Raw genomic sequence first — 20,011 nt, 5'->3', positions numbered from 1 at the left:
TACTTCACTATATTCATAAAAATTAAGATGGATCATAGATCTAGAAATAAAACTAGAACCTAAATAAATAAATAAAATTGCCAACAGGTGAAGAAATTACCAATTAAAAACCATGAAGGTAAACTATATATTGTTGAGTGAAAAAAACATTGACAAAACACAACGTATTATGTAATATTTATATAAGAAAGCAACTTAAAAACTCCTGTGCTATCTGTGTACAAATGCACTAATAAAAACATAAAATTGGATATACCAAACTCCTAACAGTAGTTGCCTATTTGAAGGTGTATGTGATCAGGTAGCCTTAGGAAAAGAGGCTATGGTATATTATCATTTCCTAATTGTTTAAAATTCTTAATTATGTTAATTTTTAGGATAAACTTATATTTATTAAAGACACAAAAACTAACTATAGAGCCAGGCAATGGTGACACAGGCCTGTAATCCCAATGACTCTAGAGGCAGAGACAGGAGGACTGCCTTTGAAGTCAGCCTTAGTAATTTACAGAGGCCTTCAGAAACTTAGCAAGACCCTGTCTTAAAAAATAAAAAGGGCTGGGGATGTAGCTCAGTGGTAAAGTGCCCCTCGATTCAATCCCTAGTATCAAAATAATAAAAACATAACTATAAAAATATTTAAAATACAACCACAATTTAAAACAAAGTTTGATCTATGCCAGTTCATCCGGAGGATTTCCACCATAAATTTGAGTTATAAGACTAAATTGTAGATAACCTGATGTATGAATCACTTTTATGTAAAATAAATTATGCCCCCAAATTATCCAGTTTATACATGCTCCTATAAAATTATATGTTCAGAGAAAAATGGTCTCATACCAGCTTAACTTTCAATATCTAAAGGAGTGGCAGATGAGAAGGGAGAGAGGACACCAAAACAAAAAGAAAAAAAAAATAGAACAGTATCCTTGATTTTAAAAGGAGAATAATATGAGCTCATCTATACAAAAATTTTTGCATTAATATTTCTTGCATGCACTTGATCTTAGTGTTGGAGCACGCCCCCTTAGCCTTGAGTAATGGGGGGTGGAACTGGCTATGGGAGGCAAGTGGGCCTCACCTTGGCAAGGAAGTGTAACTCAGGATTTGGGCGTCACCCAAGGGGATTGGGCTTGTTTGTTGTAACACAATCCCTTGCCTTATTTGGGTGGAATTTTCTATCAAATGTCTTTCCCCTAAATAAAAACAGGGATTGGGGTGTGCTTGCTCTCTTGCCTCTTGCTTCCCTTACTTCCCTTGCCCTCCAATGTGGGAGCTGACACCTGAGGTCTCAGAGCCATCCCTGATCCCCGAAAAACATATTTCTTGTTTGTGTAGTCTTTTCGTTGCCAGCCCAATTCACACAGAGGGACCCTGACTCCATTGCCTGCGCAGGACATGGGCAATAGTTGGCGCCCAGAACAGGGACATTCTGCGTGAATTTCAGGCATTTGGTAGGTGTGGCTTTCTCTCCAATAGTAAGAAGCGTGTATATATTTGCAGAGTATTGTGGATTGGTTTGTGAAAGTGAGAGGAGGGAGGAAAGTGAGTGGACATAAAAAATAAAATAAATTATGGGGAATTCTTTGTCTTCAGAGAGAGAAATCTATTTTGCAATTCAGAAGAAGACAATCAAGGGAAGGTGAGGCCCACTTGCCTCACTGCATGTGATTCCACACCCCCATTACTCAAGGCTAAGGGGACATGCTCAGCTCCTATTCAGGGCAGCCTGACAAGTTAGGACATAGAGAAGTGAGAGCTTAAGATATGGGAAAAGGGGAGGGGCAACAATAATGAATAGAAATGATATCAGTAAGTGGTAGACTAAAATAAAGCAGGTGGAGGTGATAGAATATGACCATAAGGGTCATAAGGGAATTTGACACAGGCTCTCTGGGAAGATCCTCTGATGAGGTGATAGTTTGATAGAAAATTGAAAGAAATGAGAGAGTTGGGCAGATAGTTTCAGAGAGAAATGTGTTTCAGGTAGAGGAAGCAGCAAGCCTGAAAGTCACAGGACTACTATGAGCTTGGAACATCCTGGAACAGCAAGGATGCTATTGTGATTGAAGCACAATAAGCAAGGATAAGAGTGAGAAAAACACCAGGGTCAGAGATGATATCAGAGAAGCAGCCAGGGACCAAATCACTGGGGAGCTCCTAGAACAGGTGAAGTATAATGCAAGAAACTGGAGGGTTTTTAAGTAAGAGGTAAGAACCTGATTTTGCTTTAAAAGAATTCTCTGGATATGGTATAAAAAATAGGACTGAAAAGGAGACTAGTAAGGAAACTATTACAGTAGTCCTACTAAGAGGATATGATGAGGGCTGAGGATGTAGCTCAGTGGTAAAGTATTTGCTTAGCATACTCAAGGCCTTGGGTTCAATCCCCAGAGAAAGAGAAAGCCTATGATAAACAGAACAAAAGTACTAAGAGGTAGATTTGGTGAGTGGCAGCTGGATTTGGAATGTTTGTTTCAAGATAAAGGCTGCAGGATCTGCTAGCGGTTTAAGGGTGTAGATATCAAACAATTTTACTTCTAATTCTGGTGACATGTTAAAAATGTGATTTAAACTATTTTGCTTGTTAATGTTTTCAAATATGCATACATTATTTATATGATTAAGAAAAACAATACATTTTCCAAAAGATATACACTAATTAATCCTTTCCTTACTTTTGAGATTAGAAGGATATGACACAGAAGATTTTTATACTAATGCTATGTAACCAGAATGTTGGGAGTAAAATCACATATACCTTCAAATGATCCTTTAAGTAAGTCTGTATTCCCTCCTAGATAAAAAGGTTACCAGGTTTCTTTAGATAAAAATTAACTGTATCTAAAAAGAGATACTTCAGTATATTTTAAAGAAACAAATTTCTTTTTTTTTTTATAAATATTTATTTTTTAGTTATGGACGGACACACATCTTTGTTGGTATGTGGTGCTGAGGATCGAACCCGGGCCGCACGCATGCCAGGCGAGCGAGCTACCGCTTGAGCCACATCCCAGCCCCTTAAAGAAACAAATTTCAATTACTGTTTTTATGCTGTGCAAAATCAAAACAAATACATGTCAATCACTGTATTTCGAAACTACCCATATTTGGTGAACCATGATAATTGATTAAGCATTAAGTTCTAGGTCAGTTTTTAAAAGTCAAACTGTGAGTTTTGTGATTTTAATCAACTTCAGAACAGTTTCTAATACTTGTACTTGTCCTTCTCAGTTTATCCTGCTGGTTTAGGAGATTTGGGAAATTGGGGGAGGGGAGAGAGAGGTGTGAAAAAAAGAGTTCAGAATTCAAGAAAGACAGGGTATTTCAAGCCATGAGCATAACTATTTCAATCAAATAAATCAAGGGTTTTGCTAGGTTCCTCCCCCCCCCCAATAATTGTTCAGAAATGGCATTTTTGAGTGCCAAAGGAAATTTCAAAAAGTCTGTTAGGAAGATTGCTAAAGTTTTAAAATGTGAGAATAGACATTTAAAAATATGTATGACTCATATTTTTAGCAATGTCAGCTCTACTGCTGCATTTCCATATGTTTATTTGTATTGATTTTATTTATCTGTGTTTTAAGGGAGACATCTAAGTGGAAATAAAACTAGGTTCAAAGGTACAATAAATACCTATCTCTTAAGTTCAGTGTAATTTTATTTATTGGATTTTATTTTGTAAACAAGGATAACTTTGTTTAATAGTATAACTTTGACTGTAATGCAAAGAACAGACGGTAACAGCAATTAGAGACAGGGTTATTATAATAAAATTAGAAATGGGCATGTGTTATAGTAATCTAGGTCAGGAGAAAGCTTTATAAAGTCTAGATTCCTGGGTCTAGCCCTGGAGATTCAAAGACAGCAGGTTTAGAGCAAATTCTCAGAATTCTGAATGAAGAGTAAAATATGAATGACTGGTAGTTAAGTTTAAGTATCAAAGGAAGACATCTTTGATGCTGTACCTTTAGAAGAACAGCAAGAACTTAATAAAAATCACAAGCTCATGCTTCATTTTTACCATAAATGAACACTGCCTTACCTGAATCAGGATCATATTTTAGATCCAATGGAGATACAACAGGTCGGTACTGTTTCTGCAAATAGCATAAATAAAACAGACAATTTAATCATATAATGTCTCACGTAATGTCTTTCAACTAATGTAAGAAAATATACTATGTAATCAATAATACCGTTTTTTAAGGGGGAAAAATATATTTTAGATCCTGAAATCTGTAGGAAAGAGAGGAAAAAAGGTGAGGTCAGGAAGTCCAATTTATATCTTTTATAGTACTGCCACCTGCTGCATACACTAAGAAATAGCACCATAAAAACAGGTATAATCAGAAAAACCAATCAAGTAAATTAAAAACAGAGACTGAATGTTTTGTTTAAGGTACAGGGCAGTCTCCAAATTATGAATAACTGCATTTCAAAAGTTCATTTAGGAAAACTCAAAATTCGTATTTCCAGAGAAATGCCATTCTAAATGATAGTTGAGCTACCATATCATCACACTAAAATCTATATATCCTATGTTAACACTTGAACTACTTTAGAACTATTGGTAATTCCACAGTTCAGGCAACAAGAAAGAGGAAAATATTTCTTCTTATTCCTGCCCAAAGCCAAAAGGAGCAAAAAGAATTTAAAAAATGGAATAAAGTTTAAAAAAGAAAGAATTCTTTAGTGTCTTCACTCCATCCATTTTACCTCACTTTTAAACAAGTACAGTGGGTACATCACCTAGGCAAGGAGGGAGACAGTAGAAAATACACACGCTTAGAATGTTTTTCTCAAGAAATTTTAAAGTGGTAACGGATTAGGTATTTGAAGAATAACTGCTATGGAAGAAAAAGAGAAACGATCTCCTTATAATTTTTTTTTCATAGAATGATGTTTTAAAGTATTTAAGTGTTTTAAAGTATTTAAGTGTTTTAAAGTATTAAGCCCAGTCTTTAATGCCCTAGAACAATCCCTGAAAGGGAAAAGACTAGAAGACTTACATGCAAAAGTATGCTGATTTCAAATACTTAAGGCAAATAGTATAGAATAATCTAAAAGCAGCAAAAATTTCGTATTCAATGGGCAATGCCACTTCCAATAAACCTTCCACAATCCCTAAGGTAACATTTAGATCTAATTTGCTTTGTGGACTTATTTTGTATTTATTCCAGTCCTAATAAATCTGAAAGATGAAGGTATAATACAGTTAATACTAACATTTACAGTAATTGGAAGAAGCAAGCCTATCATTCTGCCTATCTAAAGAAATCAGTCTGAAGGAGTTGACTTCCTGATCTTATGACCCAGATGGTTGAGTTTTAAAGCAAAAAAAAAAAAAAATTATACATAATTCATAAAGCAAATTTGGAATTTCAGCGTTATAAATAAGTACTCAAATCATTTTCTCCACCAATTTAACTAAAGGGTTATTCCAAAATACACAACCATATACAAATAATATTCCAAATACAAATAAGAACTAGAAAACAGTTAAAAGATAAATTCCCTTTCCCTTCCTGGTCTCAGAATCATTAAGTCATCATCAGGCTTCCATCTCCAATTTCAATTTTAACATCACCAGTGTTCCACACCTCATACGACTTAGATCAGGAATAAGTCTTAAGAGACAAATAGTACTGATTAAGACAGGAAAGACAAAGAGAACAAAATATCATCTATCTCCATGTGGTTCACATATTTTATTTTTTTATTGTGGTAAAATATACATAAAAATTAAATAAATCATCTTACCAGAGCTTCATGTTGTGCCTTTAAGGTTTTGATGACACATTCAAGGATCTTTCTGGGATACTGCTTACGTTTTGTTGCTATATCTACTATGACTTCATCAAACTGATCTTCAAGTACTTTGATGTCAGAATCTATTTCAGAAAAAAATAATAACTAAAAGAAGTTCTTAAAACTCACTATATATATTAGTATGGAAAATTGTTATAAGTAAATTAAATTTAGAAAACACAAATAACTAAAGAAAACATATATGGCAAGTTAATAGACACTCCTACTTTGGTGATTAATTAATTTACTCATTCAACAATCCTTTTTTTTTTTTTTTTAGTACCAGGGATTGAACTCAGGGGCACTTGACCACTGAGCCATAACCCCAGTTCTATTTTATATTTTATTTAGAGACAGGGTCTCACTGTGTTGCTTAGCGTCATGCTTTTGCTGAGGCTGGCTTTGAGGCGTGTGCCACTGCACCCAGCTGAACAATCCACTTTTGAGCACCAATAGGAAGTCAGGCCTAAACCAGAGAAATATAAATGTTAACCTAATATGATCCCAAGAAACAGATAACTGCAATTGATAAATCAACAGAGGTATTAGCAAAATGTCATCAAAACACAGAAAATGAAACACTAACTATATCTGGAGTTTAAGACTTTTAAAAGGAAGTAATATTTGAGCCTGGCTCAGTGGTACAGTTTTGTTATTCCAGCAACTCAGGAGACTAAAGCAGGAGGATTGTGAGTTCAAGGCCAGCCTTGGCAACTTAGCAAAAAAATATAAAGAGCTGGGGATATAGCTTGGTGGTAGAGCACTCCTGGGCTCATTCCTAATACAAAAAAGAAATAACATTTGAGCTCAAAATATAACTGTAAATCCACTGGATAAAAATGGTAGGGGAAGGCTGAAGATATAGCTCAGTTGGCAGAGTTCTTGCCCAGCAATCACAAGGCCCTAAATTCAATCCCCAGAGCCAAAAAAAAAAAAAAAAAAAAAAAGGAAAGAAAAAAATGATAAGGAAACGCATTTTTGGCAGAGGAAAACAGTATTTGTAATAGCACAGAGTCTTGAGAAACAGAAAAATTCTAAATGCCTGTGGAATGAACTAAAGGTAAAAAGGATGAAAAATATTTAAGAACTAGACTGTAGGGCTGGGGTACAGCTCAGTGGTATAGCAAGTACTTAGCATGCAAGAGGCCCTGGATTCAATCCCCAGCACTAAAAAGAAACACAAAAACAAACAACAACAAAAAAAAAAACCTTAGACTATAAAGGACATTTAGTATCAGAGATATCCACAAGTTATTAATGTGATTATCCTCACATAAAAATAAAAAAATCTTAAAGAGTAATATACCACATAAAAATAAATTAATAAAAATAAAGGTATTAAGAAAAAAACTTTTGCAGAACTCATAATCAACTTGTCTTTATGAGTGCAAAAATTTTGATTCAGTATGTACATAGGGCCCAGAAATGACACTCTACATGAAATGAGTTCAGGTGCTGATCAACTTTATTCTGAAAATAATTTTGAAGAGTAAAAACACTAAGTAGTTATGAATCCTAAAAAACTAGGTCCTCAGCTTACTTGGTTTACATTAGATGTGTTCTGTTGTGTCAAAATCTGTTAAAAATGGATCTATTTGGGGCTGGGGTTGTGGCTCAGTGGTAGAATGTTCATCTAGCATGCGAGAGGCACTGGGTTCAATCCTCAACACCACATAAAAATAAAATAAAGGTATTGTGTCCCCCTATAACTAAAAAATAAATATTTAAAAAAAATGGATCTAGGGGCTGGGGTTGTAGCTCAGTGGGGAGAGTGTTTGCCTAGCATGTGTGAGGCACTGGGTTCGATCCTCAGCTCCACATAAAAATAAAATAAATAAAATAAAGGTATTTTGTCTGTCTACAAAAAAATTTTTAAATGGATCTATTTATTTTATTAAGTAGAAACTTTGTTATAAAATTTGAAACAGCATGTATATTATTTGAAACATTCTGAGAAACTGCTGATATATGTCAGCATATACATCCATATCAGGTAAAGATTAATGAAGTACATCAGGTATGCTCTTTCATTCATGTAATGAATATTTGTTGAATCCAAATAAATTACTTCTTTAGAGAGTATTATGAGAGAGACATTTCTTACTTAGAATACTTATTTATAAATAAGCAGCTCTAAATTTTAACATATCCATTAAAAAAGTTAAATCACTAACTAGAAAAGAATAATGTACACAACCAGTTTAAAAAAAAAAGTCTCCCAGCTAAACCTTTGTAGGGAAGGAAAATGGTCTCTTAATGCCACCTAAGGATAAAAAAGCTGCAAAATTGAAACATGTAAACAAATTTGAACAGAGAATTATTCATTAATTTAACAAACACTTAACAGGGACCTATAAGGTGCCAAGTTGAAAAATATGAGAAAAACAAATATAGTTCCTGCTCTCAAGGAACTTATGTTCCAAACATTAAATCTAACTGATCCTCCTGTAACTAAGTCAACTCAGGGTAGTAACAGAGGAAGGGAAGAGGTTGGTTTCACTTATATATTCATTCATTCATTCCTTTGTTCCTTCACTTATTTACATAAGGATCTCAAGTGCCCGATCCTAGAAATCTTAGTCAACAAAACAGACAAAAAACTTCTGCCCCAGGGGCTGTGGTTATGGCTCAGTGGTACAGCGCTTACCTAGCACCTGTGAGGCAATGGGTTCAATCCTCACCATCACATTAAAATAAAGGTATTGTGCCCATCCACAACTGGAAAAAAAATAATAAACTTATCTTGCTAAGGGTTGCTTTAGCTATTCTGGATCTCTTATTTTTCCAAATAAATTTCATGACTGCTTTTTTTTTTTATTTCTATGAAGAATGTTATTGGGATTTTAATAGGCATTGCATTAAATCCATATAACGCTTTTGGTGGTATGGCCATTTTGACAATATTAATTCTGCATATACAGGAGCATGGGAGGTCTTTCCATATTCTGAATTTTTCTTCAATTTCTTTCTTTAGTATTCTGTAGCTTTCATTGTAGAGGTCTTTCACCTCTTTTGTTAGATTGATTCTCAGGCTTTTTTTTTTTTTTAAGGCTATTGTGAATGGAGTAGTTTTCTAATTTTTCTTTCTGTGGTTCATCGCTGATGTATAGAAATGCATTTAATTTGTGGGTGTTGTTTTTATATCCTGCTTCTTTGCTGAATTCATTTACTAGTTCTAGAAGTTTTCTGGTGGGAATTTTTTGGATCTTCTAGGTATAGAATTATGTCATCAGTAAATAGTGATGAGTTTGAGTTCTTCTTTACCTCTTTGTATCCCTTTAATTTCTTTCTTTTGTCTAATTGCTCTGGCTAGAGTTTCAAGGATGATGTTGAATAGAAGTGGTGAAAGTGGGCATCCTTGTCTTGTGCCAGTTTTTAGCAGGAATGCTTTCAATTTTTCTCCAATTATAATGATGTTGGCCTTGGGTTTAACATATATAGCATTTATAATGTTGAGGCATGTAAAAACTACTAACCCTAGTTTTTCTAGTGTTTTGAACATGAAGGTGTGCTGTATTTTGTCCTATGCTTTTTCTGCATCTATTGAGATGATCATATGATTCTTGTTTTTAAGTCTATTAATATGATGAATTACGTTTATAGATTTCTGTATGTGGAACCAACCCTGGCATCCCTGGGATGAATCCCATTTGAATGTGGCGCACTATCTTTTTATATGTTTTTGTGTGTGATTTGCCAAAATTTTTTTGAGAATCTTTGCACCTATGTTCACCAGGGATATTGGTCTGAAGTTTTCTTTCCTTGGTGTTTCTTTGTCTGGTTTTGGTCTCAGGGTTGTATCAACCCCATAGAATGAGTTTGGAAGGGTTCCCTCCTTTCCTATTTCATGGAATACTTCAAAGAGTATTGGTGTTAATTCTTGTTTGAAAGTCTTGAAGAACTCAGCTGAGAATCCATCTGGCCCTGGGCTTTTCTTGGTTGGTAGGCTTTTTTTTTTTTTTTTTTTTTTTTTAAAGAGAGAGAGAATTTTTTAATACTTATTTTTTTAGTTTTTGGCGGACACAACATCTTTGTTTGTATGTGGTGCTGAGGATCGAACCCGGGCCACATGCATACCAGGTGAGTGTGCTACCACTTGAGCCACATCCCCAGCCCGGTTGGTATGCTTTTGATGGTGTTTTCTATTTCATTACTCGAAATTAATCTGTCTAAATCATGTATGACCTCCTCATTCAGTTTTGGTAAGTCATATGTCTCTAGAAATTTGTCAATGTCTTCAATATTTTTTATCTTATTAGAGTATAAATTTTCAAAATAGTTTCTAATTACCTTCTGTATTTCGGACATGTCCATTGTGATATTTCCTTCTTCATCTTTTAGTAATTTGAGTTATCGTTTTTCTCTTCATTAGCATGGCCAAAGGTTTACCTATTTTATTTATTTTTTCAAAGAACCAACTTTTTGTCAATTTTTTTCCATTGTTTTTGTTTTGATTTCATTGATTTCAGCTCTGATTTTAATTATTTCCTGTCTTCTACTGCTTTTGGTGTTGATTTGTTCTTCTTTTTCTAAGGTTTTGAGATGTAGTATTAGGTCATTTATTTGTTGACTTTTTATTCTTTTAATGATTGCACTCAATGCAATAAACTTTCCTCTTTGTACTGCCTTCTTAGTGCCCTGGATATTTTGATATGTAGTATCAGTGTTCCCGTTTACCTCTAAGAATTTTTTTATTTCATCCTTGATTTCTTCTACTATCCATTCATCATTCAATTGTGTATTATTTAGTCTCCATTTGTTACAGTAGATTCTATTTTTTTATTTTATTGTTAATTTCTAATTTTATTCCATTCACAATACCCAACCTTAAACTATACTACAGAGCTATAGTAACAAAAACAGCATGGTATTGGCATCAATACATTCTATACTATTGGTCTACATCTACTATGTAGACCAATAGTACAGAATAGAGGACACAGAGACAAACCCACATAAATACGGTTTTCTCATAGTAGACAAAGGTGCCAAAAACATTCACTGAAGAAAAGATAGCCTATTCAACAAATGGTGCTGGCAAAACGGAAATCCATATGTAGCAAAATGAAATTAAACCTCTCTCTCTCGCCCCGTACAAAAATCAACTCAAAGTGGATCAAAGACTTAGGCACTAGAACAGAGACCCTGCACCTACTAGAAGAAAAAATAAGCCCAAATCTTCACCACACCAGCCTAGGATCTGACTTCCTTAACAAGACTCCTAAAGCACAAGAAGTAAAATCAAGAATCAATAAATGGGATGGATTCAAATTCTCAGCAAAGGAAACAATAATGTGAGGAGAGAGCCTACAGATTGGGAGAAAATCTTTACCACATGCACCTCTGATAAAGCATAATCTCTAGTATATATAAAGAACTCAAAAAACTTAATACCAAAAAAATAAATAACCCAATCAATAAATGGGCTAAGGAACTGAAGAGACATTTCACAGAGAAGAAATACAATTGATCAACAAACATATCAAAAAGTATTCAACGTCTAGCAATAAGAGAAATGCAAATCAAAACTGCTCTTAAGATTTCATCTCACTCCAGTCAGAATGGCAATCATCAAGAATACAGGCAACAATAAATGTTGGTGAGGATGTGGTGAAAAAGATGCACTTATACATTGCTGGTGAGACTGCAAATCGGTGTAACCACTATGGGAAACAGTATGGAGATTCCTCAGAAAATTGGGAATGGGGCCATCATTTGGCCCAGCTATCCCACTCCTTGGTTTATACTCAGAAGACTTAAAATCAGCCTACTATAATGATGCAGCCACATCAATGTTTATAGCAGCTCAATTCATAATAGCTAGACTATGGAACAACCTAGGTGTCTCTCAATAGATGAATAGATAAAGAAAATGTGGTATATGTATACTTAATGGAATATTCCAAAGCTTTAAAGAAGAGTGAAATTATGGCATTTACCAGTAAATGGTTGGAGAATATCATGCTAAGTGAAAAAAGCCAATCTCACAAAACCAAAGGCTGAATATTCTTTCTAATATGCTAATTCACAATAAGTAGGGCGGGGCACTACAGAAGAATAGAGTTGCCTTAGATTAGGTAGAGGGAAGTGATGGGAGGGGAGGGGAGGGGATGTGGGGATAGGAAAGATAGTAGAATGAAACAAACATTATTATGTATATATGTGACTACATGACCAATATGATTCTACAACATGTACACTCAGAAAAATGAGAAATTATATCCCATTATGTATGATATATCAAAGTGCATAAATGCATTCTACTGTCATGTAGAACAAATAAAAAATTTTTTAAAAAACCACCTCTGCCCTTGTAAAGCTTACTTACTGCTTCTATGTACTACATCAAAAACAAAACAAATCCTATTAATTCTATTTTCTGAATCTCTCTCTTTTCTGGGGGGAGGGTACTGGGAATTGAATTCATGGGTACTCTATCACTGAACTATATATATTCCCATTCCTTTTTTATTATTTTTTTATTTTGAGATAGGATGTTGTTAAATTGCTGACATCAGCCTTGGATTCACAATCCTCCTGCCTCAGACTCTGAGCCACTGGGATTATAAGGGTGTGACACTACACCTGGCTCTAAATATCTCTTGAACGTATCTTTTTCTATTGTCTTAGTGCAGGTCTTCACCATCTTTTGCTGCACTATTGCAATTAACTCCCTATGGGCTGACTGCCTTAAATTTCTCCATTCTCCAATCCATCCCTCAGACAGTCAGCAGTTAGTTTTCTAAAACAGAATCCTTTGCATCTAATTCTACTTTTAAAAACTCATTGAGGGCTGGGGGTGTAGCTCAACAGTAGAGTGCTTTCCTGACACAGATGGGTTAGATCCCCAGCACTGCAAAACCAGACAAAAACCTCACTGCTTCACATTGCCTACAGATAAAGTACAAATTCCTTAGCATATCCTTCAAGGCTACTGGAAATTTAACCTCAACTTTTCTTTCTGGCCACATCTGCCATTTTTCCCAATTCACTTCTGATATTTTCCAAACACATCACTCCTGTGTGCTTTTGCACATGCTGTTTTGTTTCAGATATCCTTGCTACTTCCTATCTAGCACACTCATTTATTTATGCATCTTACTTAACAACAACCTACTGTTAGGTCTTCTCCCACTTTCCAAAGAGCATAGTGATTCCACACCCATTTCCTTCCATAGCTGCACCATTGTTTGGGGTATACATATTTATGATTGTTATGTCTTGTTGGTGTGTGGTTCCATTGAGCAGTATGTAATGTCCATCTTTATCCCTTTTGATTAATTTTGGCTTGAAGTCTACTTTATTTGATATGAGTATGGAAACCCTTGCTTACTTCCGTAGTCCATGTGAGTGGTATGATTTTTCCCAACCTTTGCCTTCAGTCTGTGTAATGCCTTTTCCTAACAGATGAGTCTCCTGTAGGCAGCACATTGTTGGATTCTTTTTCTTAATCCAATCTGCTAGCCTATGTCTTTTGATTGGTGAGTTTAAGCCATTAACATTTAGGGTTACTATTGAGACATGGTTTGTATTTCCAGCCATATTGGTTTATTTTTGTTATTTAACTTGTTTTTTCTCTTTGATTATTTTTTCCTTTAGTGTACTACCTCCCTTTGCTGGTTTTCATTGTTGTTTTTCATTTCCTCTTCATGAAATGTAGTTCTCGTTTTCTAGCTATAAATTTTTTTAACTTTTTTTTATCGTGGAAGGTTTTTATTTCATCTTCAAATCTGAAGCTTAATTTTGCTGGATACAAGATTCTTGGTTGGCACCCATTATCTTTCAGAGCTTGAAATATATTGTTCCAGGATCTTCTAGCTTTCAGGGTCTGTTCAAACAGAGATCTACGCTGATAGCCACACCTATCAAAAAATGGCGAGAAAAGTTTTCCAAAATGGAGTCTCTCTGCTTCCAGCGCTGGGGTGTCTGGTAAAGTGGGAGGAGCTGGAATGGTCTTGTGCGATGGCTAGATTGCAGTCATGTGACTGGAAAACAGAGGCTCTGATTTCTGCACAGGTGGTCACAGCTCTCCATTTCCTTCCATGAATGATTAGTTCCTAAATGTCAGGACCATGTCTGTTCCTCAGTTTTCCAGCATTTGGCATAAGACCTAGCATTTACCAGGTACCATGAAAGAAGGTGAAAGTATACTGTAGCTTTCTCAACTACCTCTCCTCACAAGCTTGCACCACCACATTCAGCAATTGTTTTTTTCATTTTAATGTATAAATAAAAAAGTGAATTTTGGTAACTTTGAAGAGATAAATATTATAATCCTAAGGACAGTAAAGTCTTCAGAGCGAAGTATTACCTCAATGTTGAGAAGAAAAATTATAACCACAGACAGTTTTGTGGTAGGGCTGTAGTCAGCTCAGGGGTATGAACATAAAGCTATGCTAGTGACTTCAACTCAATAATATGAACATAAAGCAGTGACTTCAAGCTATGCTAGTCAGATCTGAGTGACAGCACCATGAGAACATACTAGTCTCTCTTGTCAAGGTAGCCCTTCTCTGGACATTGCTGTCCTGGCAAGGGGAATTCTGCCTCTCTTTTCACACTAATAATTCCCTACCTTTTTTTTTTCTTTCAACACTAACCATTCTTTCTCTTAAAACTTTTGATATCTTTAGATACTTGTTAGAGTGTGTGTATACATACATATGTATATAAATGATCATATATATATATATATATATATATATATATATATATATATATATATAAAATCAACTCTGCTGTAGGCCAAGAAAATATTCTTTTTAAGGAGTCTTCTACAAATATATGACCTCATCCTTTGCTTGGTACTAGTATACTACTTCTAAGGGTGCTTCAGTATCCACTCTAAGGATCACTTACAAAAATAAAACTTGTTTTATAAGGAATGAATAGGAATTGTCTGGGCCTGTTTCTTTTACTTTTCTTTTTTTTTCCCCCAATATAAGTGAATTTATTTCATGTTAGAGTTGTCAAATCTGACAACAGAACCATTTGCATACATAGTATTCTGGTGTTTTGTCTACTACAGTATAACAAATCTCCTGTAAACAAGTGGCTTAAAAGAACTGCTGCTTAAGTATGGAGATTCCTGGGAAAGTTGGGAATGGAACCACCATTTGACCCAGCTATTGCCCTTCTCGGACTATTCCCTAAAGACCTTAAAAGAGCGTAATACAGGGATACTGCCACATCGATGTTCATAGGAGCACAATTCACAATAGCTAGACTGTGGAACCAACCCAGATGCCCTTCAATAGATGAATGGATAAAAAAAATGTGGCATTTATACACCATGGAGTATTACGCAGCACTAAAAAATGACAAAATCATGGAATTTGCAGGGAAATGGATGGCACTAGAGCAGATTATGCTTAGTGAAGCTAGCCAATCCCTAAAAAACAAATACCAAATGTCTTCTTTGATATAATGAGAGCAACTAAGAACAGAGCAGGGAGGAAGAGCAGGAAGAAAAGATTAACATTAAACAGAGGCATGAGGAGGGAAAGGGAGAGAAAAGGGAAATTGCATGGAAATGGAGGGAGACCCTCAATGTCATACAAAATTACATAAAAGAGGTTGTGAGGGGAATGGGAAAATAAACAAGGAGAGAAATTAATTACAGTAGATGGGGTAGACAGAGAAGATGGGAGGGGAGGGGAGGGGGGATAGTAGAGGATAGGAAAGGTAGCAGAATACAACAGTTACTAATAGGGCATTATGTAAAAATGTGGATGTGTAACCGATGTGATTCTGCAATCTGTATTTGGGGTAAAAATGGGAGTTAATAACCCACTTGAATCTAATGTATGAAATATGATAATGTCAAAAGCTTTGTAATGTTTTAAACAACCAATAAAAAAAATTAAAAAAGAAAAAAAGAACTGCCGCTTATCTGCTCTCTGTTCATGGGTAGAGGGTGGTAGAAAAAGCTCATCTTTGTTCTATATAATATGGGTTGGTGGCTTGATGGACCAAAGGACCCATGATGGTTTCAATCACAGGTCTGCTGCCTTAGCTGGGATGGCCAGAATGGCTGGGGGGCTGGCAGAACTTCTCCTCTCCTTTTATAATCTCTCATCTGCCAGAGCAACTACCTTCAGCAAAGTAGTCAGACTTTTGTGATAAGTTAGATGCCCTCTAACAGAACATTTTGGTCTGAACTATAACCCTGTAAAATTCTTATGAAGTATTAACTCTCAGAAAACCTCAGAGATAGACACTTAAAATGAAGTAATATGGAAAGGTCCTAATCCAGTATGACTTGTGTAATAAGAAAAGCGGCACCACAGACATGCATGCACAGTGAAAAGGACACAGTGAGAAAGGACACAATGAGAAAGTGGTCATCTGTGAGCCAAGGGCAGAAGTCTCAGGAGAAACCAGCCTGCTGACATGGGCCTGTTTCTTCATCTGGGGATAATACTACAGTATTTTCCAATAAACTTTAAAGATTAATCAGATGAAATCCTGTTTATAATACTAGAGAGCATATATGATGGATCAAGGTAACTACTGTGTTTTCTCCAGATTATGACTTCAATAGTCTTCTATATTAGTTTCCACTTTTTATCCTCATAATTCACATAAAGAATTAAAAACAAGTGATAATGACAACTGGGATTTAAAAGAAATATTCAAAATAAAATTAGCGACCAAAAAACAAAGAAATTAATGATAGAAGAAAAAGTTATGACACATACCCATAAAACAATTATCTGAAGCTTCCTGCCATGCTTGCCCATTAATGCTGACATTCTCTTGCACAGCTGATTCAAAGGTCTGCAATAAATTCACAGTAGTCAAGTCACTGAAAAATTTTTTAATGCCAAATCCAAGCATTTTGTCAAAATAATTTCAGATTTGTGACCATGTACATAGAAAAGTTAGAGACTAGCCTATTAGTGCATTTATTCTTTGCAATGAAGTAAAATTCCATTTTAGTCACTGAGATGTACTGATAACAATTTTAGCTATGATAGCCATTATGGTACCTGTGAGAAAATTTGCTGCATAATTTTAGAATATTCTTGTAAACAAATAAATAAAAAAACCTGTATATGAAATTAAAAATAAAGGCTAACAATTTGGACTCAATTGAATCCCAGGTGTACTAGTGATACACATGCTGCAGAATGAATGCCACTGTTAACAAGAGGGAAAATAAACATCCTTAAAATAAACTAAAATTAATTTCTACTTTATAAATAACAATATTGGGGAGGCTGGGGATATAGCTCAGCTGATAGAGTGCTTGTCTCACATGCACAAGGCCCTAGGTTCAATCCCCAGCACCACAAAAAAAAAAAAAAAAAAGGTTTTTTTAGGGATGCAAAGACCAGAAAGACCTGAGATTTGCTTTAACACAATACAAAATAAAGAACTAAAGGAATTTGGTAGTGCCATTAAATTTTTAATGCATATTCCCTATTACCCAACAATTTCACTTATAGCAATATATCTAAATGGATTAGTTTAATTAAAAAAATTAAAGAGGATGGACTCTTTATGGTACAGAATGTTCATTTCAATACTGTTTGAAATATGAAAAATTAAGGGGAAAAATAAAATTCAATTTAAAAATCAGGAAAATTGATAAATACCCACACCAGATGGTACTTTGAAAGAATATCATCTCTATATAACATTGACAGGGGGCTTGGGCTGTGGCTCAGTGGTAGAGTGCTCGCCTAGCATGTGCGAGGCTCTGGGTTCTATCCTCAGTACCACATATAAATAAAGTTATTGTGTGCAACTACAACTAAAAAAATAATTATACATCTTTAAAAAAATTGACAGGTAATAGTCAAAGACATTTAGTTTTTTTTAAAAAAAGGCAAGTCAATAACAATTCATCAGCACGACACTATTAATGTAAGCAAGCAAGCAAAGAAAAACAGAAGGGGGAGTAAAACCATAAAAAAAGGTGTGTGTGTGGGGGGGGGGGGTTTATTCCCCACCAGGTACTCTCCAAATAGTTATCTCCAGGAAGCTTTGAAGAGGGATAAGGAAAAGAAATTCAAAGCAGAATTTTGCTTAAATTTAAGCAAAATAGAATTGCTTAAATTTAAATGCTACTGTTTAAATTTTTAAAAACAAGTATGTGTTTTGTACCACTTTTATAATTAAAAATAGGCATAAATCAAATAACTGACAATTATAAAATGTATATTCTACAAGGATTTTATAAAGTAAAATTTAGGTTGAAAATGTTCATAACACAATACAAAATATGTATGGGCTTGCAAGAATTTATGTATGGACTTGCAAGAATTACCTAAGAATACAAATTGTCTTTGTAATACTCACTGCAGTCCTACCAATACTATTTTTGTAGAATAAATGCTACTATATTATACAGTTTTAGATGAAGAGCTACATCAATATAATTAAAGCTTATTTAAAATGAAACACAAGTTAATTTCCTTGGTAGTTAGTCTAAGCCTTCAAAAATTTATCTTGTTGATTCACTTTAAGATCTCACTAAAGAGGATATAAGATGTTAAGCCACATTCTGCTTTTTACATATGGTAATTAAGTGTTTAAAGTACCTTAACATTTCCTAAGATCAGAGAAACTCTATTATTATTGCAGTCCTCTTTCAAAAAAACTACTAAAAAAATGTTCTGAGGTATACCTTTCTTGCCTTTCTTACAAGAGGGAATGACATGAACCACTGCATATAAAACTGGAATACAAATTACAACCTAAGGAGTTTCTCTCTCCTTCCTCCCTCTCCCCCTCCCCCCTCTCTCTCCATGAACCACTGCATATAAAATTGGAATACAAATTACAATTACAATTTAAGGAGTTTCTCTCTCCTCTCCTTCTCCCTCTCTCTTCTCTCTCCTTTCTCTCTCCTCTCCCCTTTCTCTCCCTTCTCTTCTCAATCTCTTCCTCTCTCTCTCTCTCTCTTACTCCCTCCCTCTCCCCCCCACCCCCAGCAATACTGGGGAGTGAACCCAGAGGCACCCTACAACTGAGCTACAGCCCCATCCTTATTATTTTTGTTCTGAGACAAGGTCCCCACTAAGTTGCCTAGGCTGCCCTTGAATTTGTGATCCTTTTGTCTCAGCCTCCCAAGTACCTGAGATTACAGGCAAGCACCATCATTCTGGGACCCAAAGAATTTTCTTCATTCTTTTTCCATTTAACCTCTATTTTAACTCTTTGCACTGTGATCATTCATATTCACCAATGTGCTGCATTATAAGCTATAAATTATTTTTCTTGCACAGATTGTGTGTTTCCTTATGATAGGCACCAATTCCTCAATTTATTTCCTTTTTCCAACAACTACCATCTCCAGGGCTTTGCAAAATATCCGAGAAAGGAAGGGAAAATGTGTTATAAGGACTAACTTTGACATTAATGAAATTTATAAGCAACATATGGACCCTCTTCACTTATTTTAGACTTATAAAGAAAATGTTTTCGATCTGCTTCTAAGAGGTTCTAAAACGGCAAAAGGCCAAGACCAGGTGACTTTCCAGGATTACCCTTTCTTGGAGAATTCCTCAGAATGTATTATATGCCTGCTCCGTTCAAAAGAGGAATCAATAGACACGTAGAAAGGAAAGTTAACACGTTCAGTGTATCATTACTTTAAGTGGTAAAATGGTAGCTTGAGTTAAAGAAAACATTTTTATTTCAATTAATTTCGCCTGTTTTTTCTTTTATAATTATTTATGCAGGTCGCCTTACATTTCTCCCGGGTCAGCACTGGTCCAAGTAATTAATAATACCCAGCTGATACTAACATCTATTTCGTTCTCCCCTCGCCTTTCTCAGGCTGCTTCTACAGCAGCCTGGGCACCGTTAATTCCGCTGAGGCCTGGAGTAGGGTCTTTCTTAGCCCGGAGACCCGGAGTACTGGGTAAGGAAGTGATAAACAGGCGGCAAACTTGGTCCGTACCCACAGCGCATCTCGCAGCGCGAGCTCCCGAATCTCCTCTGGCAGCGCGTCTCCGAGCTTTTGCACGAAGCAGCGGCACAGTTCTACCAGTTCCGTCACAGCTCTCTTCGAAGTGCAGCGCACTCGGAAGTCCTCTCGGGGGTTGGCTGGGCCTGCGGTCTGGCTGTCTGTCCCGACCACTATCTCTTGGTCCTGCGAAGGGGCGACAGCCACTGACGCAGAAGCCCCCGCCATTTTCCAGTTTGAACTGCAGGCGGGGACCCTGGGACCGGAAGTCCGAGTTCC

General features: G+C 35.6%; 1 protein-coding gene across 2 annotated transcripts in view; it reads right to left on the bottom strand.

The window, feature by feature from the left end:
- Nsl1 (NSL1 component of MIS12 kinetochore complex) overlaps positions 1 to 19,976 on the bottom strand; it is a 42,816-nt gene extending 22,840 nt beyond the window's left edge. The window contains exons 1-5 of one of the 2 annotated variants that reach the window (XM_077802730.1): positions 19,727 to 19,976; positions 16,515 to 16,593; positions 5,767 to 5,897; positions 4,049 to 4,103; positions 2,957 to 3,023 (exon numbers count right to left, since the gene is read on the bottom strand). In XM_077802730.1, coding sequence (XP_077658856.1) covers positions 2,998 to 3,023; positions 4,049 to 4,103; positions 5,767 to 5,897; positions 16,515 to 16,593; positions 19,727 to 19,960 — 525 coding nt within the window. In that variant the 5' untranslated portion in view covers positions 19,961 to 19,976 and the 3' untranslated portion in view covers positions 2,957 to 2,997. Of the gene's footprint in view, positions 1 to 2,956; positions 3,024 to 4,048; positions 4,104 to 5,766; positions 5,898 to 16,514; positions 16,594 to 19,726 lie in introns of those variants that run through there. The other variant, XM_026387501.2, reaches the window with a different exon arrangement.
- Between the last annotated feature and the right edge of the window lie 35 nt (positions 19,977 to 20,011).

The sequence above is a fragment of the Urocitellus parryii genome, chromosome 9, assembly GCF_045843805.1.
Source record: "Urocitellus parryii isolate mUroPar1 chromosome 9, mUroPar1.hap1, whole genome shotgun sequence".
Taxonomy (NCBI): domain Eukaryota; kingdom Metazoa; phylum Chordata; class Mammalia; order Rodentia; family Sciuridae; genus Urocitellus; species Urocitellus parryii.
This window is presented reverse-complemented; position numbering and strand designations above follow the sequence as displayed.